The 12,915-nt window shown below is 37.2% G+C and overlaps 1 protein-coding gene across 2 annotated transcripts in view; it reads left to right on the top strand.

The window, feature by feature from the left end:
- The window catches only part of GALNT2 (polypeptide N-acetylgalactosaminyltransferase 2), a 72,934-nt gene extending 61,435 nt beyond the window's left edge, over positions 1–11,499 (top strand). For both annotated transcript variants that reach the window (XM_088143398.1, XM_088143400.1), the window contains 5 exons: positions 468–560; positions 877–960; positions 1,488–1,614; positions 6,515–6,634; positions 8,734–11,499. In XM_088143398.1, coding sequence (XP_087999524.1) covers positions 468–560; positions 877–960; positions 1,488–1,614; positions 6,515–6,634; positions 8,734–8,889 — 580 coding nt within the window. In that variant the 3' untranslated portion in view covers positions 8,890–11,499. The remainder of the gene's footprint in view (positions 1–467; positions 561–876; positions 961–1,487; positions 1,615–6,514; positions 6,635–8,733) is intronic.
- The last annotated feature ends 1,416 nt before the right edge of the window (positions 11,500–12,915 follow it).

Genomic DNA, 12,915 nt, shown 5'->3' with positions numbered 1-12,915 from the left:
GAATGACTTGATGAAAGAGGCTAGAAAAGTCTATATAATCTGTTTTTTAACGTGAGCTGTTCTGAGAGCACAGGTGTGCTGAAGGCATAAAGTCACAGTGTCTAAAAAAGTGATAATGTGTCTCTGTACAAGATAAATTATTATTACTCCTATTTAGCCAGGAATTTGGAGTATGAGACAGTGGTAGATGCACTCTTTAGTCAAGGGTAGGGACTTTGTCGTCTGATTCATAGCCAAAGTAGAATGATGAGGAATTAGTGGTCCTTCATGCCGTTTTCCTTCCACAAAGACAAACCCTGAAGAAAGGAGCTAAGCAGTGCCAAACCAAGAAATTGTTGCGCTTTTTGAGGTATCACTGTATCTTATTCTGCATAGTGGTGTCTTTAAAGTGAAAGGCTTTTCACTATCCAAAGTAATAAAGAAATACCAGGGGACAAAATTAACACTGCATCTTAAATTATTTCCAGAAATACACGCAGAGCAGCAGAAGTTTGGATGGACGAATACAAAAATTTCTATTATGCAGCAGTGCCTTCTGCCAGAAATGTACCTTATGGCAAGTAAGTCCAGTCATTGCTTTCAGCTATATGAGGCTGCTGTCTGGAGGTGGCAGGGTGGAAATAAATGGTATTAAAATGAGCACACAACCTTATCTTTAATCTTTGCTTAAATCGGAAGAAGGCAAGATGGTGCTCTGCCCATTTTTGGACTACTGCTGCTTGCTAATGGCTAGGGCAGCTGGAATGATGGGAATTGAGGTCTAAAAGTTACAGAGAATACCAACCTGCAGCTTCTTGTTTAAATAAATTGCTTATAAAAATAGCTTTTGGATTGGCATAGTTTTTAGATGCAGTGAAAAGCTTTTTCTCTCAATAGTATTCAAAGCCGAATGGAGTTGAGAAAGAGACTTAACTGCAAGCCATTCAAGTGGTACCTTGAAAATGTATATCCTGAATTAAGGTAAGTCTTTTATGCTTGTATAAAATTGTTTTAACCAATGCCAGGCTGATAAACATACTCTGAACTTTCTGTCTTCTGGGCCTGCCTTCTCATCTCTTTTCCATCTGCCCTGATGTCTTCGTAACTTGGTATGTACAGTATATGGGTAATACTTTTAACCCAGTCAGTGCAATATAATATTCTCGTAGCTTAATCAGCAGGTACATTATGGCAGAATTAATTGTTTGCTAAAGTAATCTTGGATCATTTCTTAATCAACTGTGATTTTAAATCTATTGAGGTTTGAGGACCTCTTGATTGGGAAACTGCCTTAGTAATTCCAGGCTACTCTATATCAATGCTCTATACATTGAGGGGAGCTTAGAATGAAGTTTGGGGGCTTGGTGAGAGAGCTACTAATACTGAAACCCTGGAGAATTGTGTTGCATATATGCATAGATGCATATCTAAAATTGATATCAAGTAGAATGAGTTTTTAAAGTCGCAATTTGGTTAGAACTAAAAAGTTTCTCTTTTTTTTTCCTCAGGGTACCTGATCACCAGGATATAGCGTTTGGGGCTTTGCAGCAAGGAACCAATTGCCTTGACACATTAGGCCATTTTGCAGATGGCGTTGTTGGTGTTTATGAATGTCATAATGCTGGGGGAAATCAGGTAAGCATAACAATAAATCAAGAAACAATCACCTAGTTCATAAATAGCAGTGAAAAATCAGCTTGATTTCTAATTCTTTATAACACCCCAAAGAAAATAGATTCATTGAGAAATAGTGCTTTTTGTGTTAATAAAAAAAAAATACTGTTTGGGGAAGGGGGAACCTAAACATATTGATAAATCATTAAATGTACATACCCAACTTACGCTAACTTAAAAAAAAAAAAAAAGTAATTCTTAAGCACAGATGGTGAGGAGAAATTATTAATTTGTTCAATTTACATGGCTGCTCACTTGCCAGGCAACTCTGACACAAGTATATCATGACACAAACTCTGTTCCCTCGGCACTCGCATGTGACGTTGTGATGCAAGTAAAAAGAGCAGAGCTTGCATCGTGTTTCCTCATTTTGGTGTCATCCTAGGGACGGAGACTTAAGGTTTATTGCTATACCTATTGAAAAACCATGATGATTTTTAAACAGCCGTGTATCTCACGTGGGTCACAAATGTTTCTGGTAAAGGAGGAATACAATTACTTGGGTTGCATGTTAGGTATGATAGCATGCTTCTTCATTAAGATAAAAGGGGCTAAAAGATAAAATTAACACTTAATGAAGGAACAGATTTCATTGAAAGAGAAATGTGTTTTGTTGTTGTTGTTTTTCTTAATTTTTTTATTAATTAGATAAAAGAATAAACAACAAAAAAGCAAAAACAAAGGAAAGGAAAAAGAATATATGTAATTACGTAAAATACACTTTATATTACAGCAGAGGTTGAAGTGAAAATATAATGATTATGAAAAAAAAAAGTTAAAACTAAAAAAAAGAAGAAACATAGGGGAGGAAAAGAAACAGGAAAAAGCATTCCAGTAGTCATCCCCCCCCTCATTTTTCTCCCTTTATTTTTTCTCAACCACTAATTGCTACTTAAATATCTTTATACTATGCTTTGGACATCAGCAATTATTGCTCATTTCTATTTGGTTAGTTTTGATTGTTTTTTAAGCAGTTTCTCTTTTTCTTTAAAAATCATATTCTAAGTGTCTCGGTTTGCTTTGCTGTGTAATATGTTGTATATAAGGGAACCATTCCTGCCTGAATTTGGTTAAACTTATGCTGTGAATTTACACAATCAATTTTTCTTTTGCTGCATATTCTCCAATTTTAGTTTTCCAATCTTGTATTGTCGGCAAAGTCTTTCTTCTCCAGTGCTGTGCCAGATATATGCTGTCAGCGTATATCTTAATAAATGGTGATGGTTTTCATTTATATTCTCTGGGATCACACCTAATAAAAATACTGAGGTGAAATGTTACCCATTGCACCACATTTGACATTTTCCCAAGAAAGTCCAGAGGGCCTGAGATGAAGTACAGTGGGGCAAAAAAGTATTTAGTCAGCCACCAATTGTGCAAGTTCTCCCACTTAAAAAGATGAGAGAGGCCTGTAATTTTCATCATAGGTATACCTCAACTATGAGAGACAAAATGGGGGAAAAAATCCAGAAAATCACATTGTCTGATTTTTAAAGAATTTATTTGCAAATCATGGTGGAAAATAAGTATTTGGTCAATATCAAAAGTTCATCTCAATACTTTGTTATATATCCTTTGTTGGCAATGACAGAGGTCAAACGTTTTCTGTAAGTCTTCACAAGGTTTTCACACACTGTTGCTGGTATTTTGGCCCATTCCTCCATGCAGATCTCCTCTAGAGCAGTGATGTTTTGGGGCTGTCGCTGGGCAACACGGACTTCCAACTCCCTCCAAAGGTTTTCCATGGGGTTGAGATCTGGAGACTGGCTAGGCCACTCCAGGACCTTGAAATGCTTCTTACGAAGCCACTCCTTCGTTGCCCGGGCGGTGTGTTTGGGATCATTGTCATGCTGAAAGACCCAGCCACGTTTCATCTTCAGTGCCCTTGCTGATGGAAGGAGGTGTTCACTCAAAATCTCACGATACATGGCCCCATTCATTCTTTCCTTTACACGGATCAGTCGCACTGGTCCCTTTGCAGAAAAACAGCCCCAAAGCATGATGTTTCCACCCCCATGCTTCACAGTAGGTATGGTGTTCTTTGGATGCAACTCAGCATTCTCTCTCCTCCAAACACGACGAGTTGAGTTTAGACCAAAACATTCTACTTTGGTTTCATCTGACCATATGACATTCTCCCAATCCTCTTCTGGATCATCCAAATGCTCTCTAGCAAACTTCAGACAGGCCCGGACATGTACTGGCTTAAGCAGGGGGACACGTCTGGCACTGCAGGATTTGAGTCCCTGGTGGCATAGTGTGTTACTGATGGTAGCCTTTGTTACTTTGGTCCCAGATCTCTGCAGGTCATTCACTAGGTCCCCCCATGTGGTTTTGGGATTTTTGCTCACCATTCTTGTGATCATTTTGACCCCACGGGGTGGGATCTTGCATGGAGCCCCAGATCGAGGGAGATTATCAGTGGTCTTGTATGTCTTCCATTTTCTAATTATTGCTCCCACAGTTGATTTCTTCACACCAAGCTGCTTGCCTATTGCAGATTCAGTCTTCCCAGCCTGGTGCAGGTCTACAATTTTGTTTCTGGTGTCCTTCGACAGCTCTTTGGTCTTGGCCATAGTGGAGTTTGGAGTGTGACTGTTTGAGGTTGTGGACAGGTGTCTTTTATACTGATAACAAGGTCAAACAGGTGCCATTCCTACAGGTAACGAGTGGAGGACAGAGGAGCCTCTTAAAGAAGTAGTTACAGGTCTGTGAGAGCCAGACATCTTGCTTGTTTGTAGGTGACCAAATACTTATTTTCCACCATGATTTGCAAATAAATTCTTTAAAAATCAGACAATGTGATTTTCTGGATTTTTCCCCCCTTTTGTCTCTCATAGTTGAGGTATACCTATGATGAAAATTACAGGCCTCTCTCATCTTTTTAAGTGGGAGAACTTGCACAATTGGTGGCTGACTAAATACTTTTTTGCCCCACTGTAGATAAGTAGACATTGATATAACAAGTAGCAATCAAGACATGACAGAGAGGGCTGAAATATCAGCATACGGTTCTATGCGTATTTTAGAAATGGAGAAAATGTTCAGTAGAAATAGATTTGTACGTATGCTGGGATATCTTACAGTTTTCACAGGAGAGTGAATATTATATTTAAAAGAAAGACCAACAGTTGTCTCCAGGCCTGTCCTGTTTCTTAGTGTACTATTGATGAAGCAAATACAAACATTCTTTTGATCTGCACTTCTCAGTTGCATGGATTTATTTCTTCTCTGAATAAAAGAGGTAGAGTGACCATGTTTATCTGAGAAGAAGATGAGCCCCTCCCCTTTATGAATTCTTGAGAAGGGGAAGTATACCTTACTTTTGCTGGGAAGAGCAGATGCTCTGAAGAAGAGCAAATGGCTGCAGGCTTCTCTCCACCTTGGATGTCTTTTACTTAAGAAGGTGGGGCTCATCCCTGCTGCTTGCCTAGCTTCTGACATCAAAATAGCACTTCTTCCTTGTTTATTTCCTTCCCTGTTCAGTTCCTGCTACTTCTACATCTACCCCTCCCCACATCTCCATTTTCTTTTTCCTGCTATTCCTTTTTCTCCCCTTCCCGCTATCCTCCCTCCTCCTCCTCCTGCTCTGTTATTTTGGCTGGGAAGAGGGAGGAAAGTGCTTCTAAGTATTTTTCTTCATTCCTCTGTGTGAAATTGGCTTATGGTTGGTGATTGTAAATGGGAATCAATTAACTTTATACATGGGGTATTTTATTTTATGGGCAATTAATGTTAACCAGGAGCTGATCATTCAATTAAGATTAAGTTATCATTCTGTCTCTCCCCTATTTTAGAGGGTGGCTTCTGTTAGGTATATATACACACATAGATGTATGCACACACAGATGTACAAGTATGTCACATTCATAGACCTTTATTGGGTGGGTGGATGGATTGATTTCAACTGGAGCAGCAAACTAAATTGACATGGGGGAAATTGGGCATTGCATAAGATTTTTGTCTTGTTCTTTCTTTTCTTCTGGAGAGAGGAGAGTGGCTAGAAGGGAAGACAATGTAGGCTTATCTTCTTATCTAGTAAATATAACTGAATGCTATTGTGCCGTAGCGCCAGCAGATGGTGGTATATGACAATTGTTTCTGGTTAACCTCACAAGATTGCTGCAGCTCCATAAAGAGGTGAATACATAAATATAAACAAATTCAGATCTGATATTGAGCTTCCAAAGAAAGATGTTATCTGTCTTTTTCTCCCAAAAGGAAAAAAGAATGCAAGGTACCCACACTGTCAGATGAAGTCAGACATTTACTTCCCTCCCCAAGTGATTGCTTTATTGCATTATAAGATGCAAATAATATAAAATACAGATATTAGCTGGGTACAGTGGTATTTATGAAATATAAACTAGAAATTGTTAACGCTATGATGGTTTAGATAAGTTAAATCTTTAAAAATAAGGAGAACAAGTTTATATCAATATTAAATATAGTTTCTAAAATGTTAATAGACATAAGGTTGTTTGAACTGTACAATTAAAGCTAAGTATGGCATTGATAGAGAATTACAAAATGCATTAAATTATTTTATAATATAAAAAAGGTTTCTATCTTTGAGTTTAATGCTTAATACTAAGGTCTCCACTGTACTGTTATTTTGTATTACTTTTAAATGTTAAAAGAAAAACAAAAAGAAAAAAAAAAGGAGCTGCTCGGAATAGTAGAAAAGTATTTGATTTCTAACTTCCTCCTTTACTTCTTGAACATTTCATTCTTCATAGATTAAATGAGGTTTCCCCACATAATAAACATTGGATAGTTATAAGGTAGGATTAAAAAAGATGGAAAGATTGCAGACACTGTGTACATGGATGTAATTCTGTGTCATTGCTTTATATTCCAGGAATGGGCCTTAACAAAGGACAAGTCGGTGAAACATATGGATTTGTGCCTTACGGTTGTAGATCGAGCTGCTGGCTCACTCATAAAACTTCAGGGCTGCAGAGAAAATGACAGTAGACAGGTCAGTACCTGAAGTGCAGCCACACACAAATAGTTTTGAGTGCTCTCCAAGATGAGATGTGGCCCTCTAGATCAGTGTTTCTCAACCTTGGCCCCTGTGCGGACTTCATTTCCCAGAATTGTGCAGGAGTGTGTGGACTTCAACTCCCAGAATTGAATTCCACATGGCTGCTGGGGAATTCTGGGAGTTGAAGTCCACACAGCTTAAAGCAACCAAGGTTGAGAAGCATTGCTCTAGACATACACTTCCTTCCAACAGCCTGATCCCTCCCTATGAACTTAGAACTCTTGTGATCTGTCCACTGCTGAGTTTCTGGCCTGTTTGTATAATACAATCCCAGTATAGTCTGGATGCACAACCTGAGTCTCAAAGGCTGCATACAGCTCCCAGAAACCAGGGGTGCAGCCCCTAAAGCGGCTCTAAGAAATGCTGCAAAATTATAATTTTCAGAGTGATCAAAGAACACATTAAATACACAAAGACTGGTCATTAAACTGTGTTTAATTAATTTGAGTTGAGTTTTTAATTAAAATTCAACTAATATCAAATTGAAATTAATCTAGATTTTGTCTTGGTTGCATCCTTTATGTTCTGGGCTAGCCTACTTTTTGGGAGGTTATTGTTCAAAGGACTGTGACCTTCCCCAAAGAGACACATCTCTACTTCAGTTTCCATCAGTTTGATGGTGGAGGTTGTTAATATCAATCAAGCTGCTGGCTGGCACCTGTATTTATATATCTGTTCTTGTTCTAGTTATGCTACATGACTTTTGAATGCTACATGACTTTTATTGATTACTTCTAATTATCCAGGCTAATTTTTTCTTTAGAATTTTTTATTGCTTGTATGCATGGACTGCATATATTTATGAATTAGCACAATCTAATCATACTATTTTGTTAAGCAAACTGCAGAGGTTAAATTGCCAGGTTTTCTGACCGGTATGACTACCTATTGCTGGATTGCAGCAAGAAATATTGTTGGAAAATCAGAGCTATGGAGTCTAACTCCAGACTATTAACAGTCACGTTATTAGTTGCATTTCAGTGCAAAAGTAAGATAGACTTTTCATAGTTTAAGACTTTTTTTAAAAAAAAAGTCTCTAGTCTTCCTACTATCAGGTAATGTATAATTATTTGCACATTTTTGCCAAATAAATTCTATTTGTTGCCTTGTGTAAAAAAAAAAAAAAAAAGGGTCTTCAGCTATCTTTGGTAGCTTTATGTTTTGACATGTTTGGGGGGGAGTCCTTTCTAGCTGCTGTTGAAGAGCTAGAATCCCTGGCTATTTTCAATAAACAAATATTTAAAAATATTTAAAAATAGCTTATCTGTAATTAAAATTTCTCTACTCATATCCCAGCTGTTCCTTCCACTCACCACCAGTGCCTCATTTCTTCCTGTATACCCATCCTAGGATGAGCTTTCCTTGCTGTTTTAATTCCCTTTTATTTTTGAGCCCTTAATTTTGTTCTACCATACTGATTTTTTTCCTCTCCGTGTGCAAGATAGGTTGAAGTTTAGAAGTGGTACAACAGTGGTACTCATCCAGATTAGTGAATTGTAAAAACTGTCCAGGGAATGTGTAGGTTCATTTTCCAACCCTTTTCTTCCTGTATTATTTAAGATTGTGGCCCCAGAGAAGAGGCAGATCATCTCTGTTTTGTCCGTGTCATCTTACGTAGGTCCAGTGCCCATTCATGTCCTGTTGCTAGCCTTTGAGTCAATTCTTGCTCTTTCATAAATAATACTATAGATTCTAAGAAGAAAATTGCAAACTGGACAGTTTTTACAAACTTTTGCCTTCCCTAAGTATAAGAAGGACTATGGATGTGGAATGAAAAATGTTGGTGTGTTTGTAAAAAAGAAGAAGAAGAAGAAGAAGAAGAAGAAGAAGAAGAGCAGGTGACAAAAAGCTGTGTTACATTTGTAGATACTTTAAAGTTTGAGAGCTTGAAACTTCTTTTCCTTTAAGGAAAGCTGGATGGTTTGGAGCCCATCTAATATGCCCCATAATAAATATCTTACAGAATAACCCTAGGAATATTGATAATTTTTAAAAATTCATATTTATCTAATCTGAATAACTTTTTTTTCTAGAAATGGGAACAAATAGAAAGCAATGCCAAACTGCGGTACGTGGGCAGTAACTTATGTTTAGACAGCCGAAATGCCAAAAATGGTGGTCTGACTGTTGAAGCCTGCAGTCCTTCACTGTCGCAGCAGTGGAAGTTCACCCTTAATCTACAGCAGTAGAAGGGCTGGCACAGAAGTGCTGTCTCATTTCCTAAACCTTGGGCAACATTTTGATTGCGTTACTGATACTTTATATACCTCAGTATTCCATCTTTGTCTGAAAGTGGGCAACAACTAAAGTGAACATAAGGATATCAAAGGAACTGGGGATCCTGCCATCATCTGATCAAATATTGCTGAAGCAGTGCTCGCCCCTTCTTCGATCAAGGCTCGTTGGCTCCACTCCACCTTCAACCTAGTATTTCCAGAGCAGATGATTAACATCCTTAGAAACCACAGATATATAGTAGAAACCTGCTTTCAACACAGGGAGGGGAGGGCATACTTGGGAGGGAAGTGGCTTGAAGAATCTCATGAGCAGTCTCCATTTATATAAAAATAGGTGTTTGTGGTTTCCAGCAGTCAAAGCATCATTTGGAAGATTTTGCCATGTGTACTTGGTATATTCGACCATGGACTTTTCTATGACGAGACTCTAGATATAAACATTATATATAAATATAAATATATATATATAAAATATATATTGTCAAAATTTACAACTTTCTATCAATTTTTCATCATTCTGTAATTTATCAACAAAGCATTTTAACACTTGACTGGAAAGTAGATTGGACAGTTGTAGAAGAACAACATTTTGTGAAGATGCAAGTTTGTGCCGCTGCATTGTGTTCACGCAAACACTGGATGCTTCTGCTTTGTAAAGTGTGCCTATTTTTTTTTTTTTCGCACTTGGTTCTCCTGAAAGTGGTCAGACCTCTGTTGAAGAGGTTAGTGGAATGGCAGGAAGAGGCTTGTATGCTTCATCTCACCAGCATTGTCATCTTCAGTTCAGGAATACATGCCGTGTGCTCTGGATACCTGTAAACTCAGTATATTTGTATTGAGCAACTCTAGACTACCTTGCATTTAAAACTAGGTTTAAAAATGCAGCGTTGGAGCTTTGGTTCTTGGTTTCTCTTCTTTGCTGTGTCTTAACTCCTTTTAAAAAGTTGTCAGAATGACAGATAGCACAAGACCACAAGTAGCCTTCTTGTGAAACTATGAGCAGCCTATTACTAATGATCAACATTGCAGCTGTTATGCATCTGCTCTTGGGTATCATGGTTTGAGGTTTTTCTCTATGTCTTTTCACGATGTCTCAAAATGGAACTGTAGAAAATAATCGGAGCGGAAGTAGAACATTGGAAGTGATTGTTTCATTCTGCTGTTTTTATATCATAGCAGTGTCATCTCTGCATGTGTTTTCCACATCAACTTTTTTTAACACAATGTATGTAAGATTTTAAACAGAGAAATGAAAACATTCATAAAATACTGCCCACCCTCCAAATGGTTACAAAAGGACAAAGGTAAATTATTATGCAATCATTTCTTGACAGTGTTCATCTTCTTGCTACGTGCATTTGAGAGTATTCTGTAAAGTGCATTTTTCCATGACGGCTACAATATTTGCTGCAAAAAATGGGCATCTTTCCACTCAAATGAGGACTTTAGTTTTGCAATGTTTCAGATAAGCCGGTGAACATTTGAATTTATATGGCATGCTTGTGATTTCTGTTGATACTGTATTGAGATACTACATTGTTTTAACTAAGAGTGATGTTTCCGTTGATGGGGTGAATGTTGAAGATTACCCTTTTCCAGACTAAATTTGCCTCCCTGTGATTAAAACTTCTCATGTAATTATGTCCTTGACAGGAAAAATAGATAAACACGGTCTTTGTCGTTTTCGAAAATCATTTTTTAAGGCCGCCCAAGTTGTGAGATGAAGGTAACGTTCATTTGTAAAACTGGGGCATTGGGGCAGAGTACTGAAGTGTTTATTAAGTAGCCATCTAATTATAATCCAAGACTTCTGGGGAAGAACCTTTGGGCGGAAAGGAATCTAAATTGTAAAGGGTTTTTTTGGAGTGGGGATAGACACTATCCAGCAAATAGCTGATTCTGAATTCTGAAAAGCTACTATCTTGACTAATATGTAAGCAGATGTGTTAGCAGGATTTCCAAAAGTCTTAAATGTTAGCTATGTGTTGTATTCAAGTTCTAGGGATGAAAGTGATAATTAGGTATGGACGCTGGATCAGAAAATACAGTAATGTGATGCTAGCTATGTTTACATGACACAGTGTGCCAAAGTTATTTACTGTGACTTCATTCTTTGTTTTTTTAAACAACTATGGATTTCATGTGTATTGTATCAAGCACTGCTTTTGCACACCTCCTTGCCAGTGCAACATACTAAAGAACCTTGTTGAAAAAGATTTTGAAATGAATCAAAGATATGCAGAGGCAGTCAGTGGTGGGTATTGAATTTAGATACAGAAAATAGTCAAACCCTCCCCTTGATCTTTTTTATTGTAAACTACCAGGAAACTTAATAAGCAGTTACCATGTCATCTCTGTTCTAATCTTAGCTACTTTAAAGCAAAAATAATGGTGGTACATGTACATTTCCTTTTACAGATTAAATGTGGTTTAGAAAATTATTTCTGTTGGTTCTTTAAAATCTGCTGTACAGAGCTTGTACTTTGTTCATTTTATAGATGGAAACCATCCTTGAAAAATCTGTTTGTTTAACTTAAGAAAATAAATACTTTATAGATAAGATAGCAAGGTTTGCTGTCATTCTGTCTTTGTGTGTGCTCAAGAGTATGTGAACTTCAGCTAAGACCTCTTGATCTCCCTGGTTGGTCAGCTCTCGCATATTGTCTTTTATCTGCAATAATATCCACAGTTAATAATGAACTTGGAACAATGTTGTATTACACGGGCTTCACAAATAGTTAGCAAGTAGTCTTTTGGGGACGCGGACTTTGAAAACCCAAGCTGTGGCCATATTTGGATCTCCTGTGATTGGTTTTCTTCCATTTCACCAATTCCATGCTTCCCATTTCAGAACGGATTCAAGTGAGTGTTTTACTGCTGAATGCAAATGTTATATTGTAAGCAGAATTCTAAAAGTGGGCACAAACCCCTCTTAATATAGCTATTTTTACCTTGATTTTGTTTAATTAAGAGGTACTTAAATATCGGCATGCAATTTAAATGGCATTAAAATATAGCCAAAAGTCATTTTTATTTCCTAAAGATTAGAATGATCAGTGAAATGTGGTATACTCTTCAATCACTTATGCCAGTACAAATTTAAGAAAGTTGATCTCAGTGTTATAATTTTGAAAACAAATGGGCAAAACTGAGATTTGAAATGAAAGAGCTTTAATTTAACATTTATTCTTACGTTAGTATAGATGTTAGATTAATCATGGTGGGCCTTAAGTTCTGTGCACGCTATCATAGCTGTTTACCTGTCATGATTATTTGGTTTATCAAAAATGCTATCATAGCTGTTTACCTGTTTATGATTATTTGGTTTATCAAAAACGTTCAGTTAAGCTTCTTTTCCTAGATTAAAAAAAATTAATTTCAAGACACAGGCTTGTTTATGCAACTGAATTCTGTTTCAGACTGCAAAGCATAAAGCAAGATTTGATTTGTTCATTTTATTTCATTGTGAGAGTTACTAACTTGTTCATCTTTGACCCTATAAATGCAAATATATAAACATGCATTTCTTGTTGAAAGCATGTTAGATTTCAGCAATTGAATCCTGCACTTAGGGAATTGGTATGGGTGAACTACTTTTGTAAATGAAAATGTTATAAATTTATTAAAAATAACTTGGCTCAAGGAAGTGGGATGGAAAACAGTAATTGGAATCCAGCAAAATAAGAGGACAGTGGTGTAATATTAGGCTGGTCTTCTAAGCAGGAAGTCCTCATAGTTACAATTGATTCCTTTTTCGCTGTTGCCATCCTACTTCTTATGTAGCTGTGTCATGTTCATGAGCCTTCAATGAAAAGCCATTGTCCTTGAGTAACCTGTTAGTAGCACTTCCTCCTAACAAGCAGGAAATTAATGTGTCAGGCACAAAAGAGCTTTGCCCTCTGGCTCTAAAAATTGTGTGGTTGAGCAAAGAATAATTGTACTTTTTCTTGCCTAAGCCAGAATTGGGTGCTCTTTATG

This window comes from Python bivittatus, unplaced genomic scaffold (genome assembly GCF_059951505.1).
Source record: "Python bivittatus isolate LINGU-HERP-01145 unplaced genomic scaffold, Pbiv_v1 ctg000020_np1212, whole genome shotgun sequence".
NCBI lineage: Eukaryota > Metazoa > Chordata > Lepidosauria > Squamata > Pythonidae > Python > Python bivittatus.
The sequence above is the reverse complement of the archived record's forward strand: the minus strand, read 5'-3'. Positions and strand labels throughout refer to the sequence as shown.